Source organism: Sceloporus occidentalis, unplaced genomic scaffold (assembly GCF_023333645.1).
Source record: "Sceloporus occidentalis isolate IW3139 unplaced genomic scaffold, rSceOcc1.0.p SCAF_44, whole genome shotgun sequence".
Lineage (NCBI taxonomy): Eukaryota > Metazoa > Chordata > Lepidosauria > Squamata > Phrynosomatidae > Sceloporus > Sceloporus occidentalis.
Window position 1 is genome coordinate 537,899 of NW_028317024.1, and position 17,893 is coordinate 555,791.

A 17,893-nucleotide genomic window follows, 5' to 3' on the forward strand; every position below is an offset into this window, starting at 1 on the left:
AAAGTTGGTTTGGTTTTCTACAATACAGCAATAGTTACATTAACATCTCCCATACCATTAATCTGCTTATTTACCGTATTTTTCGGAATGCCATGCTTAGTATGCTCAGTTCCTTCAGCTCTATCTTTAGCATTTAGTAATTCTGACCTCAAAGTCATATTATGTCATCTGTATGTTTAGGACATCATGAGTCAAACTTCAGTTGAACCTGAAAACTTTTATTTGGCCAACATAAAAAGATGTAAAGCTATATAAGCTTTGGGATATAGGAAGTCTTTTCTTCGGGTGGATTTCTATCCATCTGATGGAATCTAACAGAATTGTAGGTATCAGCTTTGACTTGGCATAATACATTTATACCCACTTTTCTTTTTAAGACACCACCAAACCTTCATTAAACTTTCTATACCCATTTACCCCTATTTGTATTAAGCATTTTGTATAGAAGTCTACGGAGCTGTCAGCACAGCCTGTAGAAAAATCAGGTTGGTTTATAAATATGTTAAACTGCTTCCTACATTTTCTACCCAAATGTGCCAAACCCTTAAATTACAATAATGAATATGTTTCACCTGTCCCATATCCTCAAAAAATCAAGATCTAAAATCAAGAAAAAAAAGGTCTGACCACCGTACAAGAAAAGTACAGATGTTTGCTGACCAAAAATACCACATATGCTAATCTACTGTTGGCTTACTAAAGTCATGAAACTGCATAGTGTAAATCTTCAGTGACACAGAGCCTTTAGCACATAAAATTAGTATTATAAGATACAATATATTCACTTAATGAATGTTACAACGCCGTTTTCACTAACTATAAATGTGACTCCTTTTGTCCGCACAAATAACCATTTTTGCGGGGTATAATTATGTTTTTTATGCACACAAAGTAAATTCTAAACACATTTTTTGTTGTTTGCATACATTTTATTATGACTTCTAGGGCTGTGTGTTATAATATATTATAGTGTCCACTCAGACCACAAAATGATGTCACATTTGCTCAGTTCTTTCCTTTCACGTGAGTTGTAAGATATACTCTAAGCAACATCTACTAACAGCAGTTGGCTGTATAATGACCTAAAATCTAGACTTTCACTAAAACTTTTACAGAGGTTAGCCAAGTTAGGCAGTAATGTAAGTGCCAGAAAGGGTTACAAATTATGGTATGCGTTCAAACCAAGAGAGAACCTTGGTTGCCTGCTGTAGTCGATCTAATCATTATACTATGCAGCGTTCCAATTTTACATTTTATCCTCACCTCATATATTTTTTTAATCTTTATAACTGTCATTAACTAATAATGCTGTGTAAGCCCCTAAGCACACATAATACAAATAGCAACTTTGATTTTACTGTAGGTTGTTACATTTTGGTTAATAGTTTAAATGGCAACTAAACTATTTAAATTGTCTTTTCAAAGGTGCTGTTCCACCTAGGCCTTATAAAATATCCTCAGATATTGATATACCTGAACCATGTAGAGAGAAATAAAAGAAACCTATCTGCCATTGTGTTTTTAAAGGTTTATTGAAATACTACAGTTGTCTAGAAACAGTCCTGTCATTCATTCAAAGCCCCTCCTCTATGTATTACATCACTGCAGTCTGACCACCTACAGACACTCCTACCTGCCTTTTTATGCTCATGTACACAAAACACCAAAGCTCTACAGACCCTGACACACAGTGATGCCCAGCGATGGGGAGTTATGATGTAAGGTAGGTGTGATGAGAGTGATATGTGATAGGAGTGAATGAATGAGGTGTATTGTGTAATAGCTTTGATGGGAGTGTGGTATGAGAGGGAGTGAGGTTCCTTCAAACTGTTAAGACTTTAAAAGTAGCATTCTGTTAGTTATATTAGAGAATGGCTGCCTATTGGCAGTTAGAGGAGACAGCCAACATTGAGAGGCATCACATAAATGTTTTTAACAAGAAAATACAACAAAACAGTATGATCTTCTAACAAAAAGGAATACATTTATTTACGGTGTATTCAATAGTAGTACACAATAATATAAGAATCTAGAAGTTGGGGAAAGAATATCTATGTGGAACAGCCTCCTTAAAACCTCAAATGTATTTAAGTTGGGAGAACATAAATAAATCTGGAGCATGTATATTAGGAATACATATGAGACATATATGGGACACACTTGTACAGATTGCTTTCATAATAATACAAGGTATTTTGGGGTTTGTTATGCTGATAAGGTATGTCATGAATTTCAGTTTCAGAAAACCCAGGCACATACCTGACTGCGCAGAATTTAGACTTAGCTCGGTTAAAATAACATGGTATCAATAAACACACACTGACTAATCTGATGGAAAACCAACAGTATGTTGACCATGTTTAATGATCGCGGAAGAAACTGCGCAGATGATAGGTTCACTCTAACAAAATATAGTCAGAAACAGCATGCTATGTGTAGTGTATTGTGATATTGAGAAATAAAAATGTTTTTGTTTGTTTTTTTTTGCAGTAGTGCTGAACAAATGATGTAAGTAATATCCAAGGCTGGTCTCACAATTGAGCAAACTGGGCAATTGCCAGTGGCCCAGTGTCTGATGACAGCTCCCATGTACCTTTATTGACGCACATGCGGTATATTCTGTCTTTATACTGCATGGACACAGACACACTCTGTAAATGAGTGCAGTGTGCAGCTGCGTTAATCCAGCAGGTGGTCACATGTATGTAATTTATCGGCTGCCGTCTTAAAGTGCCAAGGCTGATTTTTATCCCCAGCCTGGCCCTGGTAATGTCTATGAGAACAAGCAAAGTAGAATCCAATATGAGCCAGGCTTCTGGGTTTTCACTTTTGAAAATGATTTCCTTCTTCTCTAGAACAGCACGTTTACCATTCAGCCTGAGGATGATAAACTAAGGGCTTTGTTTAGCTGTGCATTACAATTACTGATTAGTTGGTCCTTTACCATTCCTTTAAAAAATTTTCCTGACACTAAGCAGTAGGACACTCCTGACCCAATCTGTCACTGTCACTAGATGAATAAAAAGTCACAGCTGCTCTTCTGAAGCAGAACAGATACAATCTTGGCATAACTAGATGTAACAAAGAATATTACAATACTTCTGGCAATAATGTAGTTATTTGCCAAGTGCACTCTGTATGATTTCAAATCCTGGGCTATGAGGGCAAAATGGCAAGACAGCTGGGTATCGCGACAGCTTAATCAAGAGACGTAGTGGACAGCTGGCAGCCATGATAATGGAACTCTCAGTGCAGACCCAGTTGTAATGGCTTTAAGAAGGCCTTTCACCTTAACAGTAATGGGAGATATCAGGAATTGAGGAGACAGGGAGTAACCAGAAGCTCAGTCTTGGAGACCTTTATTTTCAGATGGCTCCATCCATCAAGGATACAGTTTCAGAGCCAATTTTTAAGGAAGCATGCATGTGCTAAGTGCACACTGTAGGACTGTCTCACATAAAATATGTTAGATTTTATTGTATTTGAAAAATATAAACAGTTACTCTTTCACAAAGTTTCAAAGAATTTAGTACCTCATATGTGAGTGACAAGAGCTGATATTTCCAACAAATACATGTAGCCATGCATGATTACCTGGACTTCATCACTTGGCATCAGCGCAGGACAAGATCTGGCCCATGCAACTGAATCTGAGAGTGAAAGCTAGCCACAGTGCTATGCTACTTTACAATGCTTATCGTATGCACACTGGACACTATCCAATCATCCGGCAATTAAGAGGAATTATACCGTGGATGGATAATAGAAAGTAATACAGACAGGGGCATGTTTCTTTGGCTCACCTGCATATTTAGATGTGTTTGATTCATCCATGGACCAGAAGCAGTAATCAAATGCAAACACCTGTAAAAAGGGTTTAATAGCATTAGGCACACCTGAAGATAAATAGCTTTAGAAGCATATAACATCTGCTGGAAGAACACAGGAGATCGCTTTACAAGCACGGGTTTAAACAATTGCTTTTAGACAAAGAGGAATCATGCCGCTAAATGGAGATTATCAACATATTAGTTTCCTTTCTCCTTTTAGCCCACAGCCCTCGTTCATTTTTTTTCTGGTGTTTGTGGTTTCTAACAGGTGTTAGAAAGAAAAACACCTTGATGTTTGGCACGGCTATAATATACTAACACCATACTCTGAACCCTAACGTTCATGTTAGATAATTCAACATACTTCTCTTTCTGTTGTGGCACAAGCGTCAAAACCCAGTCTGCTATCCTGTATATAGAATTCAGTTTCCTACACTTGTATGTGTATATATATATATACTTGGGTTTGTGATGAAATGAAAAAAAGAACAAATCCTGGCAATCAGTTATTACAATAGGATTCAGTAAAAACATATTTGCTTTATGAGAAGCCAGAATATTTTACCCACCATCTTGGCTTCACCCCTCCGAATAAACAAAACAATATAGTTTATGTTAAATTCAGAAAAGCTTTATGTCTCCCTGAGTACTTTCCTTTTTCTTTTAAGAAATAGAGCTAGCACTTCAAACATACATTAGAATTCTTCACAGTATTGTCTAGTCTGGTTTTCTTTTCAGAAGATACTCCAGACAGTGAATGGTTGTCAATCAACTGCTTCCTGCACATTTAACCTCTTTGCATGGCGCACACCCTATACATCTATAAAGGCCAGCGTATTATGTCACTAGTGGCGATTGTGAATCTCATAAAATATCAAACACTTATTTACAAAGATGGTGTTTATTTGTACCAAAAAAGTCTTCTATTCATCGTATTTCAGTAAGTCTATATGTACAAAATACAAATGTTGTATGTATATCGACCGCAAAAATGCTGCCATAGACGTCAGAGGTGCTATACAGGGTGGAGAGCAAGGTAGAGATCACTGACATGAGTCTCCTGAAATGGTGAACATGCTTTAAAAATATAATCACAATTTAAAATAACATGTAAGCTTATTTGTCTTAAACATATGTTTGCTGTTGGGCCTAGATGTCATCTGAAATGCACAAACTGCATAGAAACAGAAAGCATAGAAACATTTGACGGTAGATGAGAACCATTTGGCCCAAAGTTTCCTGCTGCAAAAATTCTTAAACCTTTAATCTATTTTAGTACTGGAGCTAGCCTATGGACAAATAACAGATATGGGTGTTTATATACATACAGTGATAACCATTATCTAACATTATGAAGAAACAGTATGCTGTGCAATGTTCCCTAAAGGTGAGCAATCAAACACCAAGACTGTTGAGTGAGAATGGAAAAACCAGAGATGATTAATTCAGCTCTGCACAATGTTTTTTATTTGAAAATAGGAATTAAATGTGGGCACGCTGGCTATAGAGAGCTCCAGCCAACCTAGGACCGAGCCATACCCTGAAATAGCTTCCTGAGTCTGTGCACTAGCCAAACTGGACTCCAGTTACATAGATCCTTCCAAGTGTCCTTTCAAACCTATAAATTAATGTATGGAGGATATTTAGTTGGCTTTGCTCTGGCTCATGGTCCTCTCCTCTTGATGAGCTACATCAAGCACATACACCTTTGTTCAGCACTAATATTAAAAAGTTTTGCTGCATTGCTCACCATGGTAAGAAACAAAAATGCTATGGGTCTGAAATCAAGGTAAGATAAGTTTTTGGACTTGATTTTGGGCAACATGAAACAAATACGGAATGCATACTTGCATACCGGAGATCTAAATTACTCCAATCCTGGTCAAGCCCATAATACCTACAACCATTTTAAGCATCACACATATAACATTTTTTAATTAATCTAAATACGTTTCAGTATCTACCATCAAATCATTTTTAATTTAAAAAAACAAAACAAAAAAACTTTGACTATTGACTACAGTCATCTGGCAAAAACTCGCGAAAACCCTGTTCATATAATTTAAACTACCTCTGTAAATAACTAGCTATATTAAAAAATAGTATGGTGATAAGAAGTCACAGGTTATAGAAGAAAAGGCAGAGGTATCCAGCTCAATCTTGATGGACCTTTCTAATTAATATTTGGATTTTTGTGGATGTGCCAAAAACTGCTAAGTCTACAGCCAAGCACTAATTGTGTTTAAAATAAAAACGTTATTCCAAACTATAATGCATGCTCTTGACCTAGACCCATTAGTTAGATAGAATTCAGTATGTAAAAATTGGCAATCATTAATCACATTTAATAGGGGAAAGGGGAAAATAAGTTGTCTAACTGACAGCCAAGTTCACTGTCCAAGGGGATACAGGTACCTAGCGGAGTCCAATATGAACACAACTGTACATTCTCTAATCACTGAATCAGGGAAGAATTAACATTTACATAGGCACAAATATATCTGCCATCCAAACTCAACAATACAAAACTACACACACTCAGTATCTGAGTCTAGAAATAAAAATAACCACATGAAAGAAAAAAATGTGTCACCTACCCACTGGCTCACCACCAGCCTTGGCTATTCTGGCTTGTGGCTTCCAGACCTTAGCTCTGATATCTTGATTACCCTGAACTCGGCTCTGATATAACAAATAACCTAAACCTCGGCTCCCTGACCACGGCTTGCAGTGACTATGCTGCTTGTGCACCAAAAAGTGCAACATAATATTTGAAGAGTTGCCAAAACTCCTTGGGTAAAAAAATAATTAATTAAATTGATCAAGCAACTCTAAAGAATAACACATCATGGAACAAAGCCACACAGAAATTGCGTTGCTTTACATTTGCTATCCACTGGACTTGCAGCTCTAATGTGCTGATGGTGAACCACATGCCGTGAAATCCATGACAATACCATAGAGTTTACCAAACAGCCATACCCAAAGATCAACAGACAAATTTTACACTATTTGGTTAATTTTCTCCAAGCCTGTCATTATTCTTGGACTTCCTTGGTATTGCTGCAAAAAATATATAGGGGTACTTTATAAGCCACTTCATCTTATATTTATATATACATATAACATGGGTTACATAGTTACATCGGCTGAAAAAAGACATGCGTCCTTCAAGTTCAGCCTTTCCTATATCTGTTAATTGCTATTGCTGTTGATCCAAAAGAAGGCAAAAAAATCCAGTTTATAACTCTTTCCAATTTTGCAACAAACTAGGGGGAAAAATCCTTTTTCACCCCAGAATGGCAGTCAGATCTCTCCTTGGATCAAGAAGCTATTTTCCTATAATTTAAAAATGATATCCCTGAATATCCAGATGGAAAAGATCCAGAAAACATTATGTTGGCACAATAAAAGCTATCACTTTTAATGGATCGATACAACTAAATCCACTTTCCTTATCCATACAATGCCAGATAATTTATAAACAGCAGCATTAACAATATTAAGATATCATTTTCTACAAACAAAAATGTTCCAAATGGTGGATGAAATTTATGCTATTGTATTAAAAGTCAGGAGTAATATTCTGCTAAGCATTAAATGCAAAAAGAGGACAAGAACGGAGAAAGGATCTACCCCACAACTTGATTGGCGTTGCCCAAAATGATTGGGACATAAATGATGCTAAAAGTTCATAGCACAGCTTGCAAGCACCATAGTAAAGGAGTAGGCTAAGTGGCTCTGATTTTTTTAAATCCATTTTTTAAGCTTCTGTCTTCTTTTTTAGGCTGTACATCACCTCAAACAGCTGCCAAAAGTCCGGTCACACTATTCTATAGGGTTGGTTAATCTGACAAAAAGTATGATAAAGAAACTGACGATTTCAAAACCTGATTTGATGACATCAAGAACAATTGACTTCATTAATACAAATGATGTTGTTGTCACTAGCATTCTGTTTTTCAGCAGTGAACGTCAGCTAGTGGATAAATGCTTAAAATCACACACATTTTACAGGCATTTGGGGAACAGATGTCAAGCAATGAACATTTTATTCAGTGTACACCAAATTCGTCTTGTCATCCTCTGACATTTTGTTGAGTTATTCATTGGCTGGCATCCTGCAATGCCTTATACCGCATCGAACTGCAGACCCCCCTTTTTCTCAAAGGGACTGAATGAATGGCATGTTTATAACAAATACTATTTCTTCCAATTCTGTGGCACTTCCTCCATGTCTGTTAAAAAGCTTGACCCCGGGGGCCAGGGATAAAGGCAATTTCATCCTGAATCCATGAATTGTACGGAATCTAGCTATACTTGAAATAAAGCCAGAATAGACACATGCACATGATTGCGGAGAGAAATATTTATCAGCAGAGCAGAATATATTTCTGTGAAGCTTTGCACTCCACTCCCACTGTATAATTTGATAAGGAATATGATTCATAATTATCCATTCCACAGGGGATTAAGTAAGATGTAATGCTGGCTTTCAATAGGAAGCACTATAAGCCACATATTTCTTTAGCATTTATGATTTATTTTGGCAAGGAAATTTTAATTGCTTCTGTTAAAGGTTTAAGGTAAACTTGTCACGCAATCAACCATGGAATAATTCTTAGATCATTCTGTATTCTGGGCTTGCAGAAATCATGCTAAATTTATACATGCGTTTTATAAATGATTATAATTTTAAATTTAACAATTAAACCTAACACTGTCAGATCGAAAGAGCTCTGAGTTTAGTTGCTGAGGGTTAAAATACATGAGCCTAACAGGCATATGTGATGTTTTGCATAAAGCAGCATTGGTGTGTGTGTGTATGTATGGTGTGTGTGTTTGCATGGCATGCTCATGTTTACTGAGCTACAAACCCAGTTTATTACTTCAAAAACCACTTCTTGTAAAATAGGTTACTCAGTGATTCTTTGACAAGCTCCTATTATGTGTAATCTGATTATACAGTGCCCTTGTTTAGCACGGCTAACAGGTTTAGAGGCAGAAGGGGCTAGTGAGAACTTGTTCTAACTGCAGAACTGAGGAGGTGCTAATGTCTAATTCCCATCAATATATGACTTAAAATAGGGTTTACCTGCTTCTATATGATAATTTTGATTTATTAATAGATACAATTACTACTTGGTCATCCAATATGTTTACCCCCTGAAAATGTTTGTTACATTAACAGGAATATTGAAATATACATGTCCTCAGCCTAGATGAGCTATTATGAAAAAACATACATACACTTGTGACATTTAAGAGTATTAAAAAAAACTTACTTTTGGTGGTTTTCTAGATCACGATACAAGATCAAAACCGTCATGTGTTTCCATTAGAAGTACAATAGGAAGAAAAAGAGAAAAGAAGAAAAAAAATAGTGAATGTCATGTACATGATTTTTTTTATAATCTGACTTGTATTATAAAAGTACTAATGATACAATTACTTGTCTTTGTGGAAATACAGCCAAACCAATACATCATATTTATAGAGTAGCTGAGTGCGCGCAAACAATTCAGATCGGGCTACCAAGTGTTACATTCAATGTGTTCACTTGGCTTTCCAACATCTTGCTATGGAATAATGGAAACCAAAAAGACATAAAGTTACAGATAATATTTCATCCTTTCCAATCTGCTGTGTATTAATATTTCCCCACTGCCTGGATTGTATATGATGATGTCACTTGAGAAAAAATTATTATGAACTATACATTTAGATTTTAAGCTGAGGGTTAATAACTATAGAGAATAATTATTTTATTTTTATTTTTTGTATTTTATTTTATTGCGTTTATGTCAGAAAATAAGGGGGAGTGCTGTGAAGATGAAATGCCATATAAAAGCGAACATCAGTATCACATAAACAAGCATTCTAAAAACTAAATACACTAATGTTCACAACGCTGGAAATACTAAACAATCTTTCCTGTTACCGTTCCTTTTTCAGCTGGCCTTTTGTAATTACTTTTTGAGCTTGATTTGCGTTTTAGAAATGATATACATACTCTTTCAGAATAAGTGGGAAAGAGATGATTCAGGATTAGACCTTCAAACGTACACTATAAAAATGCATACTTATTAATCTGGACCTGAAACCTAAAACAAATCTTATTAGCCCATTGCTATTATGGTGGCATTGAAGAGCAAATGCCTTGTTATGCCTTGTCTTTGTATTCATCGATACAGCCGTGGTTGCTCTAAATAACACACATTTATGTACAACTCCCCGCTAAAGTGCTATAGCATGCAAGTGAAAATATGTCTATAATGAAATATATATTAGCATATACTTCTGTTTGTCCCTCAGTTATATTCATCAACATTGTTACAAGATTAACACTGTAGAATATGTCAACACGCTATAGGCAAGCTATAATTATCATTAATGTCCCAAAACATTACTCGGTGAAGTCATCGTCATCATCATCATCACAAGCCCACAACTGTCTGCCCCAAATCAGACTCTTATCCTTTGTAATTGTTTTTCAAAGTCAGTAAAATATTTAGGGTGTGGTAATAACACACAAGAGATTTGGAAATCACACAGGTGTGCAATGTTTCTACTTTGCCTTTCAAATAAACTGGCGTTAGAAGAATAAAGAAGGTGTAGAGGTGTGTCTACAAGAGGCATTGGGAAGTGTACTGTGACATTCCCAGGAGAGCTGACGGGGGAAAAAAAAGGCAGAAAGTGCTTTAAAGTTATTTTCTCTCATCCTCAAAGCAGTCAGACAAAAGAGGTGCCTCATTAATGGTCAAGAGAAATCTTTAAGTTGTTTGAGAGTCTCTTTTGGGTTAAAATGCAAAGCAGTCCCACTGATTCAGCTCCATGGTAAGCAATATAGCCACAAAAATGTATATAGGACTCCCAAAACTTGGCATACTCTAACACATTGGTGGCAACATATGGCTATATAGTGTGAAGGAGTCCCCCAATATTTACAGCTGGTTTTTGAATAGTATTCATGGGTATGCGCTGAATTCTTGCTTTGTTTTGTCTATTAATTGGTCATTATTATTGTAGCAGCAACCCGGAAATCTGATACCAGGTGTATACCAGGTGTATAAAAGCAACTCTGAATTTGAAAGGAATGGACAGAATTGTCTAATGGCTTATTGCTGTCTCAGCTATATCGCTATATCCTTTTCATCCCCGAATGACAGCATTATTTTTTTTTTTTTTACAAAGATCACAACTGGCAATAGACTTCTGCTTTCTGCTAGAATGCACCACACTTGTCAGATCTAACCATCAAGAGAAGGAAAACCACTATTCAAACGCATCCAATTTTTGTTACTAATGAGATTTTGAGAAAGATGTTAATTGGATATGGCATGGCATCCTTTCATAAAGAAACGCAATTCCACATTACAACAACCAACGACAATGTAAGGTCCTATTTTTATGAGCAGGTTTACAACTGTCTGTATAATAACGGTTCTGGTTCAAATTCAGAGGCAGCCGACTCATCCTGTTTTACACACAATGCCAAAACCTGCAGGAAAAAAATGCAGGAGTAACACAACAATCCAAGCAAGAGGAAATCCCATAGGGGAAAACATTTTCTTTGAACAGTAGAGCATTGAAGAGAATTGTATGTGTGGGGGGTTATTCTGTATAACAATAGTACCCCCCCCCAAAAAAAAAGCTCCCACAACCAATCTCTTCACCTTAGATGGCACATAACTGATGGGACATATTGCTTTCATATAGAGCTTATTTATTATGGTCCTAGATTTTAATACTTGCAGGACATCATAGATTTACGGACCAGTACTGCTCCACAAACCCAATTCATGCCAAAGAGTTCATCTCTTTAAGCATCATGCTATATTTGTCTACCAACCCATGCCATTAAATCCCACTGTGAGAATGGCTTCATTACAGAGGTGAATACATCGTTCTACATTCACAAGTCTCTTTTTATCAGAATGATTTAAAATTCTGCTGCAGCTATCAGAGCAATTAGGACGCATGGAGACGGAGGCAAATGTCTTTCGTTCCTGAGCCCCTGACAGATCTTTCCATTAATCCCCCGATCAATGAACAGTTAAGGCATAGACTTTCTAAGTAAACTGTTTCCGCCAGCAAAAGATGCCCAAATGCAGGCATTTACCAAGTAACCAGTGCTCCCCCCAAGGGCTTCATCTTTCAGTGTAGCGATACTAGCATCAGCTGACAGAGGAGACCCTATGCTGTCGTTTGTATGGCATGTACTATTACACGCTAAGGGTCGTTTGGGCCACTTGCTTTTGATAATACATGCTAATGTCACAAATGGTTTAGTTAAAACTATCAAGAGCATATAACTGTAATTGTAAGTGTAATTGCTGTTGAGACATTTGGTTTGAACATTAACCTCACTGTAAAGGAGATACAAGTCTAATAAGTAGCAGGGCCAGTATTGTCTGATTAATTTCCTGTCCTTTCTTCTTCGCTTTCCTTTAAAAAGGTTCCCTGAACCAATCAACAACAACTGGTAAGGTTAAAATATATTTTCCCATAATTTGCTTACCTACTTTGAAATTAGGGAGCTATACTACATCTGCAAGAAACAAAACTTAAATCTGGTTACAAAAACCCTATAACACATTATTTTATATATAGCTACTAAATGATAAGAAACTTCCTTACATCAGTGCTTGGGTGCAGGACCTGGGTAGTGAGCCGACGTCTTAACAATGGCAAAGAATGCTATTAAATGATCCCCTTTGGTTCCACTAAAAGAAAATGGGCTGAACTAGCATGCTGGTATCTTTCCCCCTGTCATATTGCCAGAATTTATGATCTCCCCTCACATCTGTGCTTCCATGAGTGTCGATCTGGCACCTGCTCTGATATCCAGATATTACCCCAGATTTTCGAACACCCAGTGGTGCACAAGACAAGTAGTAAGTTGTTTAGGCAGCCATGCCAGGCCACCAAGCTATGTTTTATTGCTGGATGGATGGCTTGGTGGAAAAACAAACTAGTATACACTATATGATAAAACGTTTGTGGACACATCTCCTAATTATTGAGTTTAGGTGTTTTTGACACACTCATTGCTAGCTGTGAAGAAAATGAAGCACACACAGGAAGCCATCTCCATACACAAACATCGATGGTAGAATGGATCATACTGAAGAGCTCAGTGACTTTAAATGTGGCACTGTCACTGGAGGCCACCTTTGCCATAAGTCAGTTTGTGAAAATTTCTGCCCTGCTAGATCTGCCCTGGTCCACTGTGAGTGCTGTTATTGTGAAGTGAATGCGTTTATAACAGCTCAGCCACAAAGCAGTAGACCATGCACACTCAGAGCAGAGCTGCCAATTGCTGAACGTACAAAGCAAGGTCAATAAAGACATGGTTTTGACGAGTTTGGTGTGGAAGAACTCGAGTGGCCTGCACAGAGCTCTGACCTTAACCCTATTAAACACTTTGGGATTAATCGAAACACGGATTGCAAGCCAGGCCTTGGTGTCCAAAATCAGTGCCTGACCTCACAAATTCTCTTTTGGCTGAACGAGTACAAATTCCCACAGACACACTCCGAAATCTTGTCGAAAGCTTTCCCAGTTGAGTTGGGGAGACAAAGCGGGAGATTTACTCTATATTAATGCCCATTGTTATGGAATGGGATGTCTGACTCATTTTTACCAACAAATGTATGACTTGACATTCGTGACAGATCTGGTTTAATGATGTCAGGAGCTCAGTTGTGGAAATGTACCCCTCTGGTGCCAAATTGCATAGTAATCCACTGAAATTACCTGGACAACACTATGACATGGAAAGGTTTATGGAATATTATTTATCAAGTAAGAAAATATTATTCAATACTCAATAAATTATATTTCTAAGACAAATGTAAAATGATTCTGATAGCTACAATTGATTTCAAAACTGGGACAGGTGCTCTATGCGACCTCCAATGAAAAAAACCAAACAAACGAAAAGTAAGTTTAATAAAGTAACATATGTTTCAGTGTCTAAAAAACACAGTAGCTATTATCTCACCTTTCCCTGGCTACCAAGAACAATAGCTACATGTTTATACTGGACAACTTTGTAAGGAAATTCCTTCATGACTACATAATGATAGTAGCTTATACAAAAATAGAAACATATTTTTTAATATCTTTTACTCAACCCTTGCAAGATGAACACTAATAAGCTTTAAACAAAATAATATATCTCATATTTCAGTCCGTGAGCAGGTCCTCCATAGTATATGATGTGTACTAGAAAATGATTTGACATCACTGATGTTCTGTGCTCCCATTTCCGAGGTAAACTAAAAGTTGTGTCAGTACTGTGACTCATACCAAGTGCATTGACGAGCCATATTGAACTGAGCCTTGGTCTTCTTTCCCCTAAACTCTGGCCAAAAGGCCTGTGACAACGGCAGGGCCTTTAGCTCCCCAAGCTAGCAGTGTCTGAGAAGCACAAAACATTTCCGCCCATGCCCGTCCGGAAGGAGGCTTGAATCTTTCCTGAATACCTCCTGCAACCCCAGGGCTTTACTGGTCTTCCTCCAGGGAGAAACAGGACGAAGAAATGTTGGTGAGTGTTGGTGGCCAAAAGGTCTTCATCTTCAAGTCACCGGCCCTGGGATTCAACAGGGAGCCTGACTGCCCAATATGTCTCTTGCTGTCACCCTCTGGTCCTGCCTAGGCCATAATACGCCAATGAGTCGAACCGTTCTTCATGCAGATACAACAGAAAACAAAGGGTTCACATCATCTGCACGTCAAACAGTGCAGACAAATTAAATAAATAAATACCCTATTTGCTGGATTACATTAGGCAAAGCAACAGAATTAATATAATCCACCTCAGGCAAGTCACATGCATTCCCTGACCCCATTTGGTAAATCTCACCTCTAGCTCTGAGGTTACAGCATGAAAGGAAAAAAAAACTCTCGTTCAAGACATGCAGCTGAGTAGACATCCAGAAGAAAAAATTCATTCTTTCTTGAATAGATCATGTTTAGCAAATGTTCCATATAAATATAATCACCATGCCAGCTTTCCTGTAAAACACCACTGCATGACTTTTTTTTTACTTCATTCACTTTTAAGAACAGATCGGCATCCATTGAAAGGATAAACTTACAAACATTGATATCCAAAATACACCAAGTATGTAAAAGCCAAAGTTTATAGTATGTCAAAAGCCAGTAGAAGAAAACAATGCTTTGTGGAGTTCAATTAATTTGGAACAATATACAGCTTTGCACTGACATTTTCAGACCTTCAAGCAATGCAGTCAGGAGATAAATATCAGGAAACAAATGGACTAAGTTCTTATGTAAAATGTCAGAATTAATTGCCAGGCTCTATGTGTCTTTAACCGTTTACTGACATGTGGAGTCTTATACTTACAGTCATGATCAGAGAACTACCTCTCCCGGACAAAATAGTGACCCACAGACTATAGCTCCTAACATGCTCAGGTAGCCTGCAGTGGGTAACCACTATTAGTCTTGTTACTACTGGCTACAACTCCCATTACTAAGCAAGCATGCTGTGGCATAAAACACAGGTGTGCTATAAGCTGTATATTCCTGGTCACCTGACCATCATACCAATATGAACTTGCTGGACATCCCATTCCCTAACCACAGGCATTAATATGGAGTTACCCCCCTAACAGTAGGCAATATGCATTCCAGTAGGTCGTTTTCCTTGGCTTCCACCAAAACCAATTTCTGTTGATTCACAATAATGGTACATACAGTGGACCATAGCAGGTCAGACATTTCACAAACTGACTTGTGACAAAGATGGCATCCAATGACAATGCCACGTGTAAAGTCACTGAGCTCTTCAGTACGACCCATTCTACTGCCAATCTGTGTGGATAGAACACCTAAACTCGATGATTAGGAAGGGTGTCCATATAATTTTAGCAATATAGTGTACATCTTTAAAAGTTGGAATGTCTTAACTAAATTTGTGAGTTCAAACAGTGCTTCCTTCAGTGCTTCCCTCATAGCTTCAGTGATCGTCTTTCATGTCATTTCAACAACTTCATTGTATCACCCCATGTTGTATATGTGAACAGAGGAAGAATACACCATAATTAGGCTTTACTTCCTTCAAATGCAGTATTCATAGGGGTACATTTTTATTCTTGGCAAATCAAGAAAAAAATAGACTGCTTCGAATAGTTCAGACACTGTTGCATAGTTCCTGACTTTGTGATTTAATCCCAAACACAGAAAAGAAAATAGAAAAAATCCTGCAGTGGAGGATAAGGGAGCTTTGTGCGAGGAGAAAAGGCATAGAGCTGGCAAAAATCCAGCATTAAATATTATCAAAATGCACATTAATCTATTTATGCATCACATTAAATTATTGAAGAATGCCAAAAGAAAAATATTCTTGTACTAGGCATAAAAAATGAATTTATGTACCTAGTACAAGAACACTTTTCTTTTAAACAGCTTTAATTTCCCAGATCTATAAGATCGTTAATAGAAAGTAGTCTATGATAGAGGTGCATCTATTCAGGTTCATTTTTACTAGTCCACTAGATACTGACTTGCATTAAGAGCATTTTAAGTAGGAACCCTGTCCATTTTCTTTCAACTGTTAATAGGGATATTGGCAATAAGGAAGAAGAATAGAATACCTGGCAGAACGTTTTGGCCAAGCCACTTTTGGTACCCTTTTCAAAGGCCCATTCTCAAACACAAATGATGAAATGGATATCATGCATATGTCATGAAATACAATACTGATTATTTTCACAAGTTTGAAAAAAAAAAGTTATCTAACCTAATATTAAGGGTAAAATGTAATGAAGGAGCATGAATGTGCACTCCAAGTGGCTGTTCATGCTCAGATACTCAGTACCAATCTGTGGCAAGGTAATTCTTAGTGAGCTACTTTTTGCACAGGCTAAGTGAAACATAGTCTACATCACTGATCATTTATAAACATGGGCATGGCTGTCCCTTTAAGTGTAGAGAAATTATGGTTTCCATCAAAATGACTTGGATGACCACAATTATGAAGCCACTACAATGAATGTTTGTCATGGGCTATTGGAGGAACTCAGGGCCAGGTTGTTTGGTTCCAAGGTATGTCTCTGTGTGGGATGAGCCTAATAACTGTAGATTACAAAGAATTGTATTGTTCAACACAAAGCACCAAACACTGCTTTTTGCCAGCAACATATTAAACTTTAAACACAAAAAGTATATTTGTCCAAAAGTGGCATACATGAAACTCAGAAACTTGGTGTTAGAAAAACATTAAAAATAAGTAAATTAATATAAACATACACATTTATAAGCTACATGGGAAAATACGAATTTTAGGATTCTGGTTTGAGTACATATTGATCTCTTTCCAAGAATATAAATCCGTTGAAAAGATAATTCCAAAGAAATGTAAAGCAAGAACAATAGGTTGAAACTTAGAATGAATACAAAGATGGGTGCGGTGCCTGGAAAGAACACTAATTATCAGAATGGAAAAAGTGGCACTGAAAGGAGATTCACACCCAAAAGCAACAGGCAGTGGGAAAAAGCCAGAGATGTCAGAAGCAAGAATGTGTGCCTCACAAGTATGCAGTAGAATATCACTACCTGCTGAGGCTCATATGCCAGAAGTAAACAGAGAAAAGATATTTGCAAAGACTATACAGATTCATATATATATGTAAGATTACAGTTCTCTTTCTCCCTATCACCATTACAGCTGAACAAACTGCCATTGAGGCCTACACAGAACTGGAACTGTTACACCTTGGTGTCCAATAACTAGGTCTCACCTGCCCCGTGGCTGCCGTAAAGATATTGAGACGAATGCAAACTTTAAAGGGAAACTTGCACTTCTTTTTTCACATATTTGTTTTGTAAGTGGGGTACCTAGCAAGGTATGGTAGGCACATAGTTTTTCATGGATGTGCGTTAGTTCCTGATTTTCCTCCTGTGAATAGCATCCTGGAAATCCACTATTGATGATTACAGTGTGACATCATTCTGAAGTGTTTTGACCTCCAGGGGTCCCGCATTATATTATCCTCTACTGGGCATCTGCTGGAAAACTGTTCCACTTGTCT

At 37.3% G+C, this 17,893-nt stretch overlaps 1 protein-coding gene across 1 annotated transcript in view; it reads right to left on the reverse strand.

Moving 5' to 3' along the window:
- LOC149289560 (kinesin-like protein KIF13A) overlaps window positions 1–17,893 on the reverse strand; it is a 92,331-nt gene that overhangs the window by 40,797 nt on the left and 33,641 nt on the right. Inside the window, exons 3-4 of the mRNA XM_089490389.1 lie at window positions 9,116–9,128; window positions 3,804–3,864 (exon numbers count right to left, since the gene is read on the reverse strand). Of these exons, the coding sequence (XP_089346515.1) occupies window positions 3,804–3,864; window positions 9,116–9,128 (74 nt within the window). The remainder of the gene's footprint in view (window positions 1–3,803; window positions 3,865–9,115; window positions 9,129–17,893) is intronic.